Here is an 18,641-nt window from a genome sequence, read left to right as displayed (position 1 = left end):
AGAGTATGGATAGAAGAGATTTAGAGAATAAAGAAATGAGGAAGAACCAGCAAAGGAGCAGCCAGTGAAGTAGGAGATAAGTCAGGATAGTAGTTTTATATAGGAAGAAGGCTATAATCCGTCTTATGAGATACTGCATTATATTCTCCGAGATGAGGACTAATAATTCACTTTTGCATTTAGCAGTATGAAGTCATTGATGACCTTCATGAAAGCAATTTTATTGAAGTATTGTGGGTAAAAGATTGATTAGAATGGATTCTAGAGAAAAACAGTTATTAGAGATAGTGAATACTGACGATGTTTTTGAAGGGAATGGAGAACTGAGATGGTATCACTACAGGGTATGTCATTGCTTTGCTGTTTGTATTTATTGAGTAGATGAGATTGGAAAGGATCCAGTTTACAAGTGCATGGGCTCTATCTAGTTCACATAGGAACAGGAAGGAAGACACTAGTATATGGGCACTAATGTTGGTAGGTGCAGAACATACTGTAAGAAGTTAAAGAAACTATTTTGTGATTGTTTTTATTTTTTTCTTCTAAAATTTTATTAAAATGTAGCTAACATAAAATTAGTTTCAGGTATACACCTTAGTTATTCAACATTTATATACCAATCTTGACTTGGCTTATTTATATCGTTAGTTATAGGACTTATGTTCAGCTAGTCTTCAGACGGTTCTCCAGGTTGATTGTTCTATAATTTAGTTGTACTTTTAATGTAGTCATGGGAAGAGGCAAGCACAGCATTTACCTATTCTGCCTTCTTTACTGGAACTTCTGTTTTTATTTATTTTTTAGTTAATTAGGAGACATGATCATAAGGTGTGGGTGAGAATGGAGGATGCAAAGCCAGAGGTTTCAAGAAACATAGGAATGCAAATAAACTAGGGAAATAGAGACTTGCCAGATAGTTGAGTATATATATACTATCTGGCATATGCCTAAAATGCTTTTTTAAGAGTAGCTCTAAAAACTATATTAAAGGTAAGATTATTCTACAGTTTTCCTTTTTGTAGACTTTGACAGATTGTAGAGTGGGCATTATGCTGTCCTAAAATGAATTAGGATCTTTCTCGTTCTGTGCTCAAGAATTGTTAAGAGCTATGACAACAAATTTTCTAATCTCCTGGAGGTATAGCTAAAAAAGTGCCATAAATCCATTTGAACCTAGAACTTTTTCTAGGGATAGTGTTTTGAGAACATTTCCAAGTACTTACATGGTCAATGCCATATTAAACGTAGATTAATTAATTATTAATTAAACTGGTTATTTTTAACTGAAAATACTTTTTTTTTTGGTCAGGGAGAAGTATTTATTTATAGTCAATATAATTATAAATTTAATATATTTTTTTTAACATTTTATTTTTCCCCTTCCCCTTTGGTAACCACTAGTCCATTGTCCATGTCCATGAGTCTCTGTTTATCCTGTTGATTTGTTGCTATTAAGTTTATATCCCACATATAAGTGATATCATGTGATTTTCAACCTTTTCTGTCTGGCTTATTTCGCTTAGTATGATTATTTCAAGGTCCATCCATGTTGTTGCAAATGGCAGTATTTCATCTCTTCTTATGACTAATATTCCGTTGTATAAATGTGCCACAGTTTCTTTAGCCAATCATCTATCATAGGACATGTCGGTTGCTTCCATGTCCTGACCACTGTGAATAATGCTGCTATAAACATCGGTGTGCAAATATCTTTTTGGATATGAGTTTTCAATTCTTTGGGGTATATACCCAGTAGAGGGATTGCTGGATCATATGGTAGATCAATACTTAGTTTTTTGAGGAACCTCCATACTGTTTTCCATAGTGGCACCAGCAATGTATGAAGGTTCCTATTTCTACACATCCTCTCCAACATTTGTCATTACTTGTCCTGTTGATTATAGCTATTCTAACAGGTGTGAGATGGTATCTCATAGCGGCTTGGATTTGCATTTCCCTAATAGCTAGCAATGTTGAACATCTTTTCAAATATTTGTTAGCCATTTGTATGTCTTCTAGGAAGAAGTGTCTGATCAAATCCTCTGCCCATTTTTTGATTGGATCATTGGTGAAAATACATATTTTTTAATATTTGTTTTTCTCACAAAGAATTTTTTCCCACTATTCCTGAAAACTGAGCATACTGATTTTCATTAAATGGATGTGGTCAAGTAATCATTTTTTTAAAGCCTAGATGTATTTTTGAAAATATTGAAATAGAGCAGGGGGCAACAGTTCTAATAATTTAACCTTTAAACGGTAATAGTTTATTGATTTCAAATTCGAATTTTACTCTCAGTTACCAAGAGTAGTAGTTATTTTTCTAAGGCTTTCTCCCGCTTTTCTTCCTTCTTTTCTTCCTTTCTTTCTCTTAACCAGTCTTATCACTGCTGATTGATTTTTGAGTTTTGGTATTTCAGATGCAAAGTATGTCTATTCCATTGCTGCTTTTGCTGGTGTGTTGGTAGGTATTATTATTTTCACGTGGAATCAGATATTACAGGTTAAAGGAAATACTTTCATTCTGAATATTGTAAAAACCTGAAGGAAGAAAGAGTCTGAGTACAGCGTATTATTAAAGTAGTCAGAAACAATTCTGTAGGAAAAAAAATATTTTTTCATGTGTTTATATTTTTCTTTGGATTTTTTTAATGCTTAGCTAAAATACTCGGTGTAACTATAAACTATGTTAATAGTTTACACTTTTCTGATGTTATAGTGTTATCTGAAGTGATAACACTTGATCCGAATTTCTTCTCTGTTACCAAGTAAAAGACTTTGTTCTAGATATTCTCAAAGACGTAATTTTATATTTGGCATTATTGCTCTTGAGAGATTTAATTTGTACTTTACCTGATATTAGAAGAGATGGCACATTAAGCCTGAGAATTAGTGTTTTTAGTAATCTTTTTTTTTTTTTTTTTTTTGCAGTTAGTACAATGGGGATCGAAAATTTAGAGGTATTATGTCTTTGACAGAGTACTTTTAAACATAACATTTTTTTTTTTAAAGATTATAAACTTTTTGTCATGCTTTTCTGGAGCACATCCCTGGTGGCCAGTCCCATTCTAGAGTAGAGGAGAAGCTCCTGTTTAGGGACTGACCCAGAAAACTAATTTGGGACAGAGCCTCATTTGAGCAGTGAGTGAAACCAGCATATGGAGAGAAATTCAGACCAAATAGTGAGGACGACTGATGGTGAGTGAGAGAGGAGGCTCTGTTTGAAGAGTTAGAGTTTTCTTTTTTGTCAGTATGAAAAATGGTCCTGGTAAGAACAATTTTGTAATAGGTAATGTCCTAGAAACAGAAACTTGAACCAGATTTTATCATTGAAATATGACTGATGTGCCATCTCTTGAGGACTTTGTGATGTCCTCTGTTAAGCTTACCAATTTGACTTAATGAACCTTTAAATCAGTACATATTTACTGAGGGCATTTTGGGAATCCAGTATTGTGCTAGATAACAGAAATTACAAGATAACGTAAATAATTTTATCATAAAATTTTCTAAACATCATGTTCATTTTTTTGAAATGGTAGAATTTTTGCTTCTCTGAGATCATCATTATTATCTTACATAAAATATCTCACTTGCCTACTTGATTATACCAAAAGGTAGCCTGTCTATTATATACAGAGCACTCCACAAGGCATAATTTTGAATATGTATAAATACAGGACATAGTCTTTAACCCCTATTTGGTTGAGGAGGGTATTCCTAACCACAAGCTAATTAACAGTACAAGAGAGGACAGGTTAGGCAATAAAAAGTAGATAAGAGGAAATGACCTAAGTATTTGAATAAATATTACCCAGTCACAGTCACTTCTTAAAAAATGCTTTCTTTTGAACTTCAAAAACAACATCTATCTGTGCTTTTATTTCTTTGTTCTCTACTCTTTCTTTATACTTGCTTTTAAATCTGTTTCCCTATCACTTTGCTTAGGTACTTAAAAGGCACTTAATGCTAAATCTAGAGGCTTTTTCTGCCTTTATCATCTGTCCTCTGTAATGCATTTGACACTGTCAACCTATCCCTTTTCGTTTCTTTGACACTGTTCTCATTCTTTCCACTCTCTGTGCCTTCACTGTGTTATTCACTCACTATTTTCCCCATAGTTGAGTCTTTGACCCTATGTGCTTTCTTCGATTTATTCTCTGCTATTCTGGTAGCTTCTCTTAACATCAGTATGTGTATTCTCCAGCAATCTAGTCCTTGTACCTGAGCTTCTGAATTGCTCTCCAGCATAGCAGCTTGTAGGGTTGCAAAGTGCTTTGACTCAGTAGCTATTTAATCTTACAGACAATAGATATCCCTCTCACTTGTATTTTAAATGTTAATTCATTTCTTTTACTGCCAGTACATTCACATATCAAAATTCAAAAGCTGCAAAAGGATACATAGTAAAATATTTCCTACTTACTGTTCTACCGTCTACTCTGCTCCTTTGCCCAGTGGCGACCAATGTCTGATTTCTTGTATATATTTCCAGAGATGTTTTACATGAAAACAACAATTCTGTATAAATCTTTACCCCCATTTTACAGACAAAGAAGTTGAGACTCAAAAGATTTCAATAATTGGCTCAGATCACAGAGATGGTAAGTGAGAGAGCCAGAATTCTTATGAGTCTTCTAGTTAAAAATCTGCTGCATCTCAGTTTCCTAATGCCTGATAAATATTTCTTCATAGACTTCATATCTCTTCTTGTTTTCTGTCCTTCCTCTGAAATTAGCTTATCCTCATAAATTCTCAATCTTGGTAAAGGGAATCAAGATTCTCTTGGTCACTGGTCTAAAATTTTGTAATAATCATTGAATCCTTCTTTAGTCTCTCATATATAATCTCTTCCAAAATGTCTCTCACTTTCTGTTTCTACCATCAAACTCTTGGCCATCATTACCACCTGCCTGGATTACTGCCATAAACTACAGGTTGGTCCTTAAGTCTTAACTTTCTTTGTTAAGTTGTTCTATTGCCAGAATAAAATTCCTTAACACTTTAGATGACATTATTCCTCTCCAATGGTTTTCTCTTTCCTTTCTCATCAAGTTTAAATCTCTGCCTATCTTTCAAGACCCTCCATAATCTAGCCTTATCTTCCCTATTCAGCGTTTCTCTTATCCTTCATTCATTTTGGATGTATCTCCTCAAAGTCCATAAATAAACTCTCCATATTCTGGCCTAATTGCCACAATTCTTGTTTGCATCACCTTGACTGTGTTTCCTTCCATTACCAGAAACCTGCTCTATCTTTCAAGTCCATTTCTATTCCTTCCCAGATAATTTTTACTGCTGCTTCTATTTTTCGTTATTAACTAGGTTTTTCTTTAAACTGTAAAAGTAAACATGCACGTGATGAAAAATTCACAGAGTTCAAAGGTATTCAATAAGTGGAATATAAGTCTGTGTTCCATCTCTTCCCTCAGGCCTCCTCTGCAGGGATGATCACTGTTATCAGTTTCGTATGTGTCCTTCCTGAATTTTTCATCCATATGCAAGCATGTGTATGTCTCATCTTTTTTCTATAGAAATAAAAATATACCATATGCCAACCATAATTGAAAAATTAAAAATTATTTTAAAAAGTATGTGCATGTTCTGAAGCTTTTATCACTTAACAGTGCATCTTGGGGGAACTTCTCATATTAGCAGATGCTTCTAGTGCTGTGTGGTACTCCCCTTGGATCCCCAGTCCCTCACCGATGGACATTAGTTTCCAAACTTTTACGGTTACTGTTTACATTGCTACATTGACTAGTTTGTTTAAAAAAAAAAAAAAAAAAACTTTGTAAAAATAAATTTTTGAAAGAGGAATTTTGGGGTCTAATGAAATGTCCATTTAAAATTTTAAGATTTAATGCCAGTTACCGACAATGAGGTTTATACCATTTTACCGTCTATCAGCAGGGTGTGAGAGTGCCTGTTTCCCCAGTTTTCAGTGCTATGTATTATTAAACTTTAATCTTGGCCAATCTGATGAAAAGAAGCTCTTATTTTAATTTAAATGTTTCAAATTATGAGTGAGGTTTAACATCTCATATTTAAAATATCTGTGAACTACTGGTTTTCTATTGGGTTGTTTGCCTATTTGTTACTAAAAACTATTTATATGTTAAGATTATTGAGACTTTATTGTTCTTACATGATATAAATATTTTTTCAAGTTTTATCAATTACCTTTGTACTTGTTATTTTCCCATGTTAACTCTTTGTACGTTTTAAGTTTTTTTTTCTTTTTTTTCTTTTTTTTTGGGGGGGCCATAAAAAAGAAACAAGGATCTAATTTTATTTACCAAGATGACTGAGCCATTCTCCTTGAACTGTTTATCAAATAGTCCCTTTCATTTGAAATTCCATTATCATATATTCTAGTATGTATTTGAATCTATTTCTGGAACCAGTTTTCTTTCTTGGATTTCTGCATTTGTGAATAGGAAAAAACATCTTACTTTTTTGATTTTTACGAGTTTATTATATATTTTAATATTTAGCGGGGCTTATTTTTGTCCCTTGTCAGAATTTTTCTGGCTATTTTCTGATTTTTATTTTTCTATATGACTTTTAGAAACAGATTCCCTCCTCCCTCAAATTTTGTCAGTGTTTTTATTTGGGTCATATTACATTTACTGTTTAACCTTTCTGAAATTTTATCTTTAATTTTTCCCCAAGTCTAAGTTTTGCTCATTTTCTAAAACTTTGTCTTTGGGAGAACAGTAATTAGTTTAATTTAACAGAGCAGATATTTGACCATTTATATTATATGTAGTCATGTACGAGCCCTAAGAGTAAATATACAGGATGAGTTAATATACACTGAGTGTATATTCATAGCTCACTGCATTGAAAGAATAACTAGCATCTTGTTTTAGGTAATATTCGGACAACCTTAGGAGTAGAGAAAATGACCTGAAATGGGAGGAGGTTAGATATCTCACTCATAAACTTATAGATAGAATATCATGCTCTCTACTATTTTTTTTAAATATACATATATGACTAGTATTCATATTTATTAGGTAAGTAAAATATGGTGGGAGTTCTACTTGTGAAGAATAAATAGTACATAATTCATAGTGGTCTTAATAAAAAGTCATTTATGATGACTTTTTAAAAAGTAGTCTTTATATTTTTAGAACAGGTATAGATTTACAGAAAGATGGAGAAGATAATGCAGAGGATTCCTGCTTCACCACCTCCAAAGTCAGTTCCCCCGTAACTGATATTTTACATTAGTATGGTACATTTGTTACAATTAATGAATCAATATTGACACATTATTATTGACTAAGGTTCATACTTTGTTCAGGATTCTTTAGTTTTTACCTTGTGTCCTTTTTCTCTTTCAGGATCCTATCTAGGATACCACATTATATTTAGTAACATGTCTCCTTAAGCTCCTCTTGGCTGTGGCAGTTTGACTTAAGTTTTTTATTATGGAAAAAAGACATTAATATATAATTTTTCTAAAAACAGAAAATTTTAAATGAGTAGACAGTTTTATAGTATATTGACGTTTTAACTTTTGTGTTTCTTCTCTTCTGCATTTCAGGCACTCTGTGAATGTGCCCTCCAGACTCCTTATGACAGCTTAAAACTCGGGATGTTGTCTGTCCTTTCCACACTGTCAGGGACTATCGCTGTCAAACATTACTTCAGCATAGCTTCGGGTAAGAAGAAAGGAGATGATATATGGATCGTGTGCTGATCCCTTTATTCATGTTGATGTTTCAGGCTGTTTGTTCTATAAAGCTTTAAAATCTAGAGAGGTTTCAGCCCCATACTGTTACATGCTACTGATTTATTTGAAAATTATTTCTTAACTAATGCCTATGGTAATACAATCTCACATTCTTGATCTTAACTCAAGGATATTGTTTTTCTAGATTTGCCCTTTGTTGAATTATCTGTGGGTAAAACAATATTTTTGAGGATGCTTAAAGTAGCTGGTTTGCTTTTGTATGTCTGGCTCAAAGTGCCCTTTAAATTTCAGTACATTTCAAAGGCCAAGTGGTGGTAAATTTTAAAAGTAAATGTCACATGCTACCTTTTAGGTGTGTGTTATCACTCTAGAAAATGATCGAAATAAAACTTACCCCAGTTCAATATTGCTTTCCTTGTTGCCTGTTCAAGATGATTTAACTCCAAAATATGTTTATTAATGTCCAGTGAAGAACTTCCTTACCTAACATACTTAAAGCTAAAGTTTTGTTGTTTTGTTTCATTGCAAGTTTTGTGGAATATCTGTTGCTTCCTTCTTCAGTCATTTTGAATTAATTAAGCACTATAACGTACATTTGTCCTTTTTATGGTTTCACAGCATATGAACTTACTCAGTAAAAGGAATTCCTAACATATAAGTCTTGATAGGAAGCTGAAAATACCTAATATTCTGTTGCTAAGTCTCCTTACCACCTAGGGTACACACATGTAGCCTGGACCTACCTAATCATTTTCATACCACAGACTGAATTGGGAGCCACTAACAAAAAGTAGCAATATAGGAGAATCCATTCTGGTGACATAGCAATGACCACAGCGACATCCAGTTTCCAGGGCACACTATAGCGGTGTTTGTTTGCTATGTCTTGTACATTTGGTAGCAGTGTAAGTCGTGACATCGTGATATCAGTAACACTGGCAGTAATGTCTTCACTGGACTAAACTGCATGCATGGTCCGGGCTGTGATCTTGATTGGTCTCTAGCCTTGCCTTTTTTCTGAGCTTAGTTTTCCAGCCTTTCCAGTAATTCTATGAGGTACTCTCATCATTGTTCTGTTGCTACATAAGTCACCTCAAAACTTAGTGGCTTAAAACCATGACCATTTTATTTGCTCTGATTCTGCAAATCAGCAATTTTGACTGGCCTCCGCTGGGCAGTTCTGCTTGTCTCACCTGGCCTCTCTCATAAGACTCCAGTCATCAGGAGCCTTGACCAGGCCGGATGGTGTATGATGGCCTCATTAATTGGCTAGAGGTTGAAAGGCTTTCAGTTGAAGTACCTTGGTTCTTCTCCATGTGACTCTCAGTGGGCTAGTTTGGGCTTGTTTATATCATGTTCTCAGGGTTCTGGCAGCAGCCAAAAGCAAGCAAGCGACCAACATCAAAGCACTTTTTGGCCTTTTGTTTGCATGTGTTTTTTTTTAAATATCTCATTGGTCAAAGCAAGTCACCTGGCCAAGACCTTTTGTTGCAAGGAATTAGAAAATTTACCTTGCAAAGGGGCATGCCTGCAAGAGATGGGAGAGACTATTACAGACTATTACAGTCTACCATATACCCAATGTGCTTTCAGTAAATTCTATTTCTTCACAAATCAGCCAGTCTCAGTTTCTTAGCTTGAAGTTAATATCCTTGACTGACATCACATTTTGAAAGAACTTCAGTAAACAGAGCATTAATTGGAACTTAAAATTTATAAGAGCCTTTCCATTCAAGGTCTCGTTACTTCTGTACAAGTTGCCTTTCAAGTGAGGCACATGCAAGGGAGTTTATAAGTATTGAAACTGAGGCCCACAAAGTTTTGATGATATATCCAAACGCACATACTTACCGAGTGCATGAGGGTTCTGACTCAGGGTTTTTCTTTATAGTAAACTGATCTAATGCAAGATGACTTTTTTTTCTTTATTTTTTAATTCCAAGGCCATTCATAAGCATTGTGTCAGGTTATAATATTCAGGCACTTCTAAGCTAGATATTTTATTTCTTTTTATTGAATTTTGTTAAAGTGTAGGTTATATATGGAATTATACAAAAAGCTCGAATAACCAGACTAGATAATGTTCACATAAAATAAAAGTCAAGGATTTTCCAAAAAATGAAAAAGAAAATATGTATGCTTGTAAATTTATAGGCTCTCTGGAATGGAACACAAGAAACAACATGGAGTTGATAAGTGAGACTTTTCACTCAGTAACTTTTTACCTTTTTCTACTCTTTATTGAACCTTTGAACCATGTGAATTTATCTTAAAAATCATTCCTGAATAAATAATAAAAATGATAATTTTATCTGTTAAATAGTTCGCATGGAAGAATGCTCAAAAATATTATATTTTAAAAGCAGAATATTGGCCAGTATCTACTTTTGAGTCTGCATTATCCATATCACATGGGCAAGGAAAAGAATGCAGGAAATATGATTTCCATAATGTTGAAAAGATGAACACATAATTTCATCTTTCTAATATTCTGCCTGTTTTTAAAACACTGAGGCTTTACCTAAACTAGTAATTTTAAGTTAAACTGGAAATCAGTAAGGTGACCATATATGTCCCACACTGCCTGGGACAGTCTTGGTTTATATCTGTTGTAATTAATATGTATACCCTTCAGCCTCAAAAAGTATCATCACCCTTGGTACGAGAGACAAGTTTGAAATTGATAGGAATTGTGGAAAAATTAGGGGAAAAGAAGCTAGGAATGAGAGACTCTGCTAAGAAGTTGAATAAGCTTTAATCTCCTGATTCTTCTTGCAGCTCACTTATAACTGAGAGCTTCTCCACTATAAATGAAAACATTCACAATATAAACTTTAAATTACAGAATTTCAAGTGTGAATTTATTCATTCATTCATTCATTCATTCATTAATGCCTACAGCACCTGGTATACCTAGGTGGCCACCTATCCAAGTACTAACCAGGCCTGACCCTGCTTAGCTTCCGAGATCAGACGAAGTCGGGCACGTTCAGAGTGGCATGGCCGCAGAAGTGTGAATTTAAAAAGTTGCCGCAATCTATAGCTTAGAACTTGAGGTATAAAGCACAGACAAGTGCATAACTAACTAGTTTTATGACCTTGATGGCAAGATGCTTATAATATTCGGGCTTTGATTTCTTCTATAAAAGTAGGGTGTTGAATCAGTTAATTCTCAAGTCCTTTCCAGCTCTAAAATCATGATTTTTTTGGTAAACCTTTTGAAGGATAACTATATATGCCAGCAATTGAGATAGGAAAAGCAAACCTAAAATTTTTGTTTCTCTTTTTATTCTTTTCTTGAAAGTAAGGTTTTATCTGATAAGAAGCCTGTAATGACATCCATTTGAACTCCCAAGATACAATTTGTAGTTGTTTTGGCTTTTGCACTGTTGCTTAGTCAGTTTTTAATAATATTTTTGTGAGAATGTCTTATTTGATTTCAGGTCCTAATCATTACAAAACTATTAGTTCATACCTATGCTAAGTACCTTGATAAGAGAAAGAAATGATGATGTATATTGATAATGAGTTGGGGTACAGGTAAAAATTTTGTTAAAGTTTGTTATTGGAGGTTTTCTCTTGAAAATTAGAAAAATGAAACTATGCACTAACATGCTTTTGAACTATATAATTGAATTACAGTGTGTACTGCTTTTTCTCTGCTTTTTTAGGAAATGTGGGTTCTTCGCCTAGATCCTCTGATTTAGTCAAATTAGCCCAAGAGTGCTGTTACCATAATAACAGGGGCATTGCAGCTCATGGAGTCAGAGTACTAACTAATATAACTGTTTCTTGTCAAGAAAAAGGTAAGTGATCAGGATTGATGTTATGTATAAACTTTTAAATTGGAGCTTGGGCAGATTTCTATTTTTGGTTTTCTAATCCCTTATTATTTTTAGCCAGTGTGCTTTGATCTACTAGTTGCCTCCTTCTGAAGTGTTCTTACAGCAAGTTTTCTTAAGACTACTTAATTCTTTGAGAAATTTTTTAAAATATGAGGACCTTGGGATTGGGGTTGTGGAATTGAAAGGTTTTGTAGAGCATTGCCCATTTCCTCCCCCTGTTTACCTTCGTATATATGGTGCTGTGGATAGGGACTGCTTAAGATTCTACCGCTGATATAAGGCAATTTGTTTACCTGTACAAAAACCTAGAAAATTTAGGGAAAAATAGCATAAAGTTATCGAGGGCCTTAAATGACAAACTGTTTCACCTGGGGGCAAGTAAATTAACAGAACTGTGTGGATTAAATTTTCATAGAATTTATCTCCAGATATCTAGAACATTAAACTGATTTGCATAAAGAAGGGCATTCATAAAAAGAATGCATATTTGTATTTCTAACATTTTTTGACCTGAAGGCTTGGAGAAGCTCAGGCTGGTGTTAAACAAGAAGTGCTTAGCGGTCCCTCTTATCCCCACTAGCCTTCAGCACTTCCCGTTCCTGGTACTTATTTTTTTCTAGCACCTTCACTAGCCTTTATACTGTTCGCCAAGACCCTATACTAACTCAGGAGACATTTCTTTTAAGTTGTATGTTGATCCTTATTTGAATAAATAAACCTGTTATATTTTTGACATAGTAATGAGTATTTTCTATCATGTAACATAGAAAATTGCTGTATGTTCTCAGCGCTGGCATATATTAATTTAAATAAGGTTAACTAATATATTCAGAACTTTCTAGGACCTCCAGTGAAATTTTAGCCCTCAAATAGTGGGAAAATGCTGAAATACTGCTATTAGATGAGATATCTAAGGGATTCCTTCTTTATGGTCCAACTTAAAATATTAATATGATTATGTGGAGGCCTCATTACTTCCTAAAAGTGGTTCAGCTTTCATTAGAAACTGGAAATTGTAGCATTCCAGGTGAAAATGGACGTGTGTTATTTATGTCTGATTAGAAAGATTAGCACATACTACATGGTTTGCTCTTCCTGGTATTTTCCTCAGCTGAGCTGGTGATAGTGTCTCAGTTATGTTTTATTTAAACCTTTGTAGCTTTAGCCACACATCTATTGAATGTATATTTTTGTAATCTTCAACAAAGTAGTGGAAATACACAAGTTTGAAGATAGCCTTAGCATTTCAGAAGTAATGCCAGAAATACTTTTTCAGGAAGGTTAGCTTTACTCATTGAGACGTTTCCTATATCTTAGACTCCCTAATGGTTTTTTTGTGGGTGTGCGGGTGTGTGTATTTATTCTTCTCTGCTTGACCACTGTAAAACTTAGTGTTTTTCCTCTAGACCTTTTGGCACTGGAACAAGATGCTGTTTTTGGCCTGGAAGCCCTTCTGATACTTTGTAGTCAAGACGATAGTCCAGGTGCTCAAGCCACTTTAAAGGTGAAAACATTTATTTTAATACAATGTCTGTCTTCATTGCCTACACTAGGAGTTTGCAGTCTCTCATTAAAGGGTCTGATAGTATTTGAAGTTTTGCAGGTTATACACTCTTTGTAGCAGCTACTCAGTTCTACCTTTGTAGGACAAAAGAGCTATGGACAATATGTAAAGAAAGGGTGGGAGAGTGGCTGGGTTCCAGTAAAACTTTATTTAGAAGAAACAGAGAGGATTTGGCCCAGTGGCAGTAGTTTATCACTTCCTGGCTTAAACAAACATTTGCCTTTGGTCTTCACCTTCAAAACTGGCATTTTGACGGTTGGTGTTCCAAAAGATAGACAAAATAATAATTTGAGCTTTAGCCCATTTTGCCATCAATTAACAGTATTTATTAAGTTTTAGTAAATAGTGGTCCTAGACAACATGCAGCAAAGTTAAATAGGCAGAGCTCCTGCACCCTTGGAAGTTTATAATCTGAGATGACACTGATAAGATCGCAAAACCCTGATGAAATTACTATAGCCAGACTCTGTTATAGGTGTGTATTAATTTCCTGAGAGTAGAAGTCCTAGTTTTTAAGCCAAGTGATAATTGTAAAAAATATCACTTTCGTTTAATTATAGAAATTATCTTTGAGATAGTTAAGATTTTTAAAATGCGAAATGGTCTGCTCTTATTGGAGTGAAACATGACATACAATATGTGATGGTACAAACTTAATAATTCTAAAAAGCAGGGAGAATAGAAGTAAAAGGCTATTAGGTATACATTGGAGAGTGTAAGAATTTTGATGTCCAAAATGGGAGGGAATATAGCATGTTTAGAAAAGGTAATGGTGTGGTCATAGTAATGAACAATAAAGGTATTAGTACCATTAAATAAAAGCTGATAATGCAGAGGTGTTCAATGTGTTCACTGAACATGTGTTCAGCAAATGATTTATCTGCAGAATCCTTTTGGAACCACAATATGTTTATTTAAAATTTTTTTAAAAAAGAAAGAAGCAAACCAAATTATTTTCCTCCCATATGTGGGTGTCAGTAAAACACTAGAGTCCACACAGTGAGGTATACATAACACAGGTGATCGAGAAAGGTCCCTATATTAAAGCACCTCTCCATTTAGAGGATATGACAGTGATATAAGAGCCTGTGATACCAAGTTCTCTGATAGTACAGACGAAAGTGCAATTCTAATGAGAGAACAGAGTTGGGAGTGATTAATTTTAACTAAGGATATTAGGGAAGACTTAAACAAGTAGATGCCTCATGAGTTGAGCCCTGAAAGATGGGATAGAATTTCAGTGTTTGAGGAAATAGTGAGCAGTGAGAATTTCAGTTTTAGTGTTTGAAGGCTTGTATACACATTTTTTTTCAATCTTTACAGTAACTCCATATAGTGAAATTTGTCCTCCTTTTATACTCATGAGGAAATTAAGACTCAGATAAAATAACTTTTCAAAGATACTTAGTTAATAAAGGGCAAGCTGACCTTCATCTTTGGGTCTATCAGACTTTAAAGCTTATTACATCTTAACACCACACTGAGAACTACATGGTTTTAGTGTAAGGGAGGGATTAAAGGGCTCATCTTTTCAAGAGATTTAGAATTAGGAAGGGATTTATGTTGTGGTAGAGAATGGTAAGGAGCTAAAGAGGTAGGTGTAAGAGATTTGACAGAAGATTTTTTAAACAAGGAAAGAAAGAAAAACATCTAGACTTAGCAATCAGTTGGCTATTAACAGTGAAAGGACTCCTGGATATCTAATTTTGGTGGCTGAGATATTACTGATGCCATTAACTGGACTGAATAGAAGCTCTAAAGCCAATTGGTTTTTGCTTTCAGTTGAGAAATAAGAGAAAAAATTAAAAGTCTCTTCCCTGTGGCACCTTTCTTAAATTGTGAACTCTCGGTAACCCAAATGTGTGTGCACACAGGCATACGCAGAGTTAATCCATTAAGTTTGGGATGGGTAGGGCCCAGGAATCTATATTTTTATTAGCATCTTGGGAGATGATAGAATAAGTAAGTTTGCAAACCACATTTTCAAAGCAGTTCTTAAAAAGTAATGAAAGTACAGTAATGATGACTTTTAGCTTGCCATATATTTCGCCTCTTAGAATTATTCCTTATGATTTTCATCTCGTCTTTTTTTTTAATAGTCTTAGACCAAAATGAGTGGTTAATGTTCAGTCCTGACTTGTTATTAAGTTTTAAACATGGCATGCTTTGCAGATACTAAAATGGGATTCATTATGTCATACGTTTCTTATGAAGAAAAATGTTACGTCTACAAAAAAAACCTTTTCTTCGATTTTTCTCAGTAACTTATACAAGGTTCTTTAAAGGTTCACTTAATACCTTCAGTGAAGGTTATAACTGATCCATTTCCTTTTCACTGTGCAGATTGCTCTGAACTGTATGGTGAAGCTGGCCAAGGGCAGACCCCATCTTAGCCAGTCAGTGGTTGAGACCTTGTTGACTCAGTTGCACAGTGCTCAGGATGCTGCCCGGATCCTGATGTGCCATTGCCTGGCTGCCATTGCCATGCAGCTGCCGGTGCTGGGTGATGGAATGCTGGGTGACCTCGTGGAACTCTACAAGGTGATTGGACGATCAGCCACAGACAAGCAGCAGGAACTTCTGGTAAAGAGCCACTTTTTGATCCTGCCGTGGATGGATGAATAAATAGGGTCTGATCTATGAGAATTACTTCAAGAAGTTAACATTACTGTTTGACTTTACTTAAAAAGCAAAACAACAAGTTAAAGTTAATTATCTGAGACCAAGGGTATGCCAAAGTTAAAATAGAATTGGAACCGTAAGCTTTTTACTATTTCCACTTTTGATTTAGAAAGCCCTATTTAGTTCAGATCTAAAACTTCTTTCTTCCTAAGCCCTATCAAGTCATCTTAGTATAACCAAAGCCTTCCATCTGATATTTTTGTTTTATTGCAAAGAACAAAATGAAATAGATTTTTTCTTTTTTTATACAGAGCAGATAAATAAGATCTGAACCCCTTTTTGTGCTTCCAAAAATATATGTTAAAGACCTAATAATGACAGTGACCATAAATTAGCCCAGATTCCTCTTTTCCAATCGAGGACCTCTTTGGCTATTTAGGATCCACTTTAGGTTTCAATATAGGCCTGGGATTGGGAAAGGTGCATGCTTAGAAAGAAACAGAAGACATGGAAGCATTTTAATAATGTTTAGTTGAAAGTTCTCCAAGGCTGAGAGGAGGCTACATTCTAAACAGGCATAAATTAGATGGAAGCCTTAAGTTGGCCCCTCCATATTGTTTCTGGTCAGCTGAGTTTAGGGCTTGAGAAAAAGCTTAATGAAATTACTTACTCAAGCCTGTTTTATATTTAATCCTCCAGGGGGAGCTGTATGAAAGGTTGTCCCATCTCATCTTTTTCTATCAGGAAAGGGTTACTCTGCTGACCAAGTGGCAGTGGTCATGGAAATGACATCATACTGTTATCACAATATGTATGGACCTTTGTCTGTATCAGCTTTGGAATGCTAAGAAGCAGTTAGCCAAGTTTATTTTTTATTGAAGCAGCATTTTCAACTAATGAAATTTATCCCTTTTTTGTTAGTACTACTTTAAGGCAATTTTAAATTATGAAACATAATATTCAAAAAATGTAAAGAATAATACAGTGAAAACTTTTGTATTCATCACTTAGCTTAAAAAAACATATTACTAGTGCAGTTGAATTATACCTCCCTGTATAACTCCCTTCTCCCAAAGTAACCACTATTCCGAATTTGGTGTTTACCATTCCCATGCCTGTTATACATTTACCACCTTAGTATGTAGCCTAAGTAAAATGCTATGTTTTTTGTGTATTTTTAACTTTACATAAGTGCTATCAGTAAATATACCTCTAGTTTATCCATTTTAGTGCTGTATAGTATTTCATTGTGTGTTTTTATCATTACTTATCCACATTTATGACCATTGTTTCCAATTATTTGCTATTATAAACAATGCCCTGAGCAGTGGAATATATTACTTAATGACTTCAAGGTAAAAAATTAAATGTCAAAGGAAAGCAAATTTTGTTCTTTTTTAATGAGCTCTAATTAGTTTTTCTCCCTTTTGGTTAAAGTTATGACATTAGATAGAAATACATGACTTTTTGATCGCCTTACTTTTTGCTCAATGTTAGGTGAGTTTGGCCACTGTGATTTTTGTCGCCAGTCAGAAAGCACTCTCTCCTGAGGTAAAGGCAGTAATTAAACAGCAGCTCGAAAGTGTCTCCAATGGGTGGACTGTGTACCGAATCGCCAGACAGGCATCCAGAATGGTACGTGGGATCCTTCTGTGTGAACTGGGTTGGTAAAAATGGCGGGTTACAAACCTTAGATTGTATGATTGTTACTCCTAGTTAAAACTGAATATAAAGATGGAAGAACTTCTTAGTCACAGTATTGAAAGATGATGAAAGAAAGGACCTCATTTTTAACTTTTCACAGTATTGAAAGATGATGAAAGAAAGGACCTCATTTTTAACATATGACATATATGTTGTTATTGGGAAGTGGCACAGTAATTCTAAAATCTGAGCTCTTTGTATGTGTAGGTTGTTCGCACCACTTTCGTTTTACCCAGTACTCTCATAACCACCGCTGCCTCCCACCCATCGTGTTCATCCCCCTTTATCAGTACACCACATCCTTACACCTCTCTCCAAGCTTATCATTCTTATGTGGAAACGGGAAAGTTTTAGTATTCTGCTTCCTCCTCAGGCGTATGGAATGCCTAACAATTTTCATTAATTTTGTTCGAAAGGAAATACAGAGCTCAGAGAATATAAAAATCCTTTGGGGTAAGTCCAGAGAGCAAAGTTGGAGAAGCATTATTTCTAGTTGATTGAAGCACATGTTTCAAATGACAGAGGACTGCTATTGACAGGACAGTTCTTTATTATAACCAAGTGTCCCAAGCATCCAAGCATTGTAGGACATTGATCATAGCTGGCCTCTAGGCATTAAATTGCATTTACATTCCTCCCAGCAGCTACCCTCCCCAGTCCTCTCTAGAGGCAGGCACAGTACTCCCAATAGTCACTTGATAGAGCTTACTGGAGTTTTCCCCACTCCACTAAAGAGCTCATACAGAATGTCAGTATTTACTTTGAACTAAAATTCTAGGCTTGGGTTGTTGCATCCGCCAGCCCCCGAAAGACACACGGACCACCAGAAATCAGTGAGTTATAGGAATCACACTCTTTATTCAGCCAGCTGGGTCTGCCGCGGGTACACAGACCCCAAATTAAGCAGCCCTGAAATGTAGAGGTACATGGTTTTTAAGCCCTAAATCCCATTCCTCATTCTGTCTTAAACACAAAGATCTATTTTTCTCCTGTTCACTACCTGTGGGTGTGTAAGGTCGGGTGTGTTAGCGGGGGTACAGAAGCAGAAAGCTTATTGTTAGAATGTTATATTCCCATGGGTGATAGCCTGTGTTCCCATGGGCGATAGCCTATGTTCCCATGGGTGATAGCCAAGCAGTAATTTTCCAGCCAGCACATTCCCCACTGGCCTTAGCAGAAAATCAAATCCTTGATTCTTCAT

General features: G+C 35.0%; 1 protein-coding gene and 1 pseudogene across 3 annotated transcripts in view; one reads left to right on the top strand and one right to left on the bottom strand.

The window, feature by feature from the left end:
- The window catches only part of INTS7 (integrator complex subunit 7), a 55,877-nt gene that overhangs the window by 18,140 nt on the left and 19,096 nt on the right, over positions 1–18,641 (top strand). For 2 of the 3 annotated variants that reach the window (XM_006907704.2, XM_015586259.2), the window contains exons 8-12: positions 7,556–7,673; positions 11,377–11,511; positions 12,957–13,054; positions 15,458–15,697; positions 17,234–17,371. In XM_006907704.2, the coding sequence (XP_006907766.1) occupies positions 7,556–7,673; positions 11,377–11,511; positions 12,957–13,054; positions 15,458–15,697; positions 17,234–17,371 (729 nt within the window). The remainder of the gene's footprint in view (positions 1–7,555; positions 7,674–11,376; positions 11,512–12,956; positions 13,055–15,457; positions 15,698–17,233; positions 17,372–18,641) is intronic. The other variant, XM_015586260.2, reaches the window with a different exon arrangement.
- Positions 10,598–10,716, bottom strand: LOC112476496 (annotated as a pseudogene).

The sequence above is a fragment of the Pteropus alecto genome, unplaced genomic scaffold (assembly GCF_000325575.1).
Source record: "Pteropus alecto unplaced genomic scaffold, ASM32557v1 scaffold101, whole genome shotgun sequence".
NCBI classification, from domain to species: Eukaryota; Metazoa; Chordata; class Mammalia; order Chiroptera; family Pteropodidae; genus Pteropus; species Pteropus alecto.
This window is presented reverse-complemented; position numbering and strand designations above follow the sequence as displayed.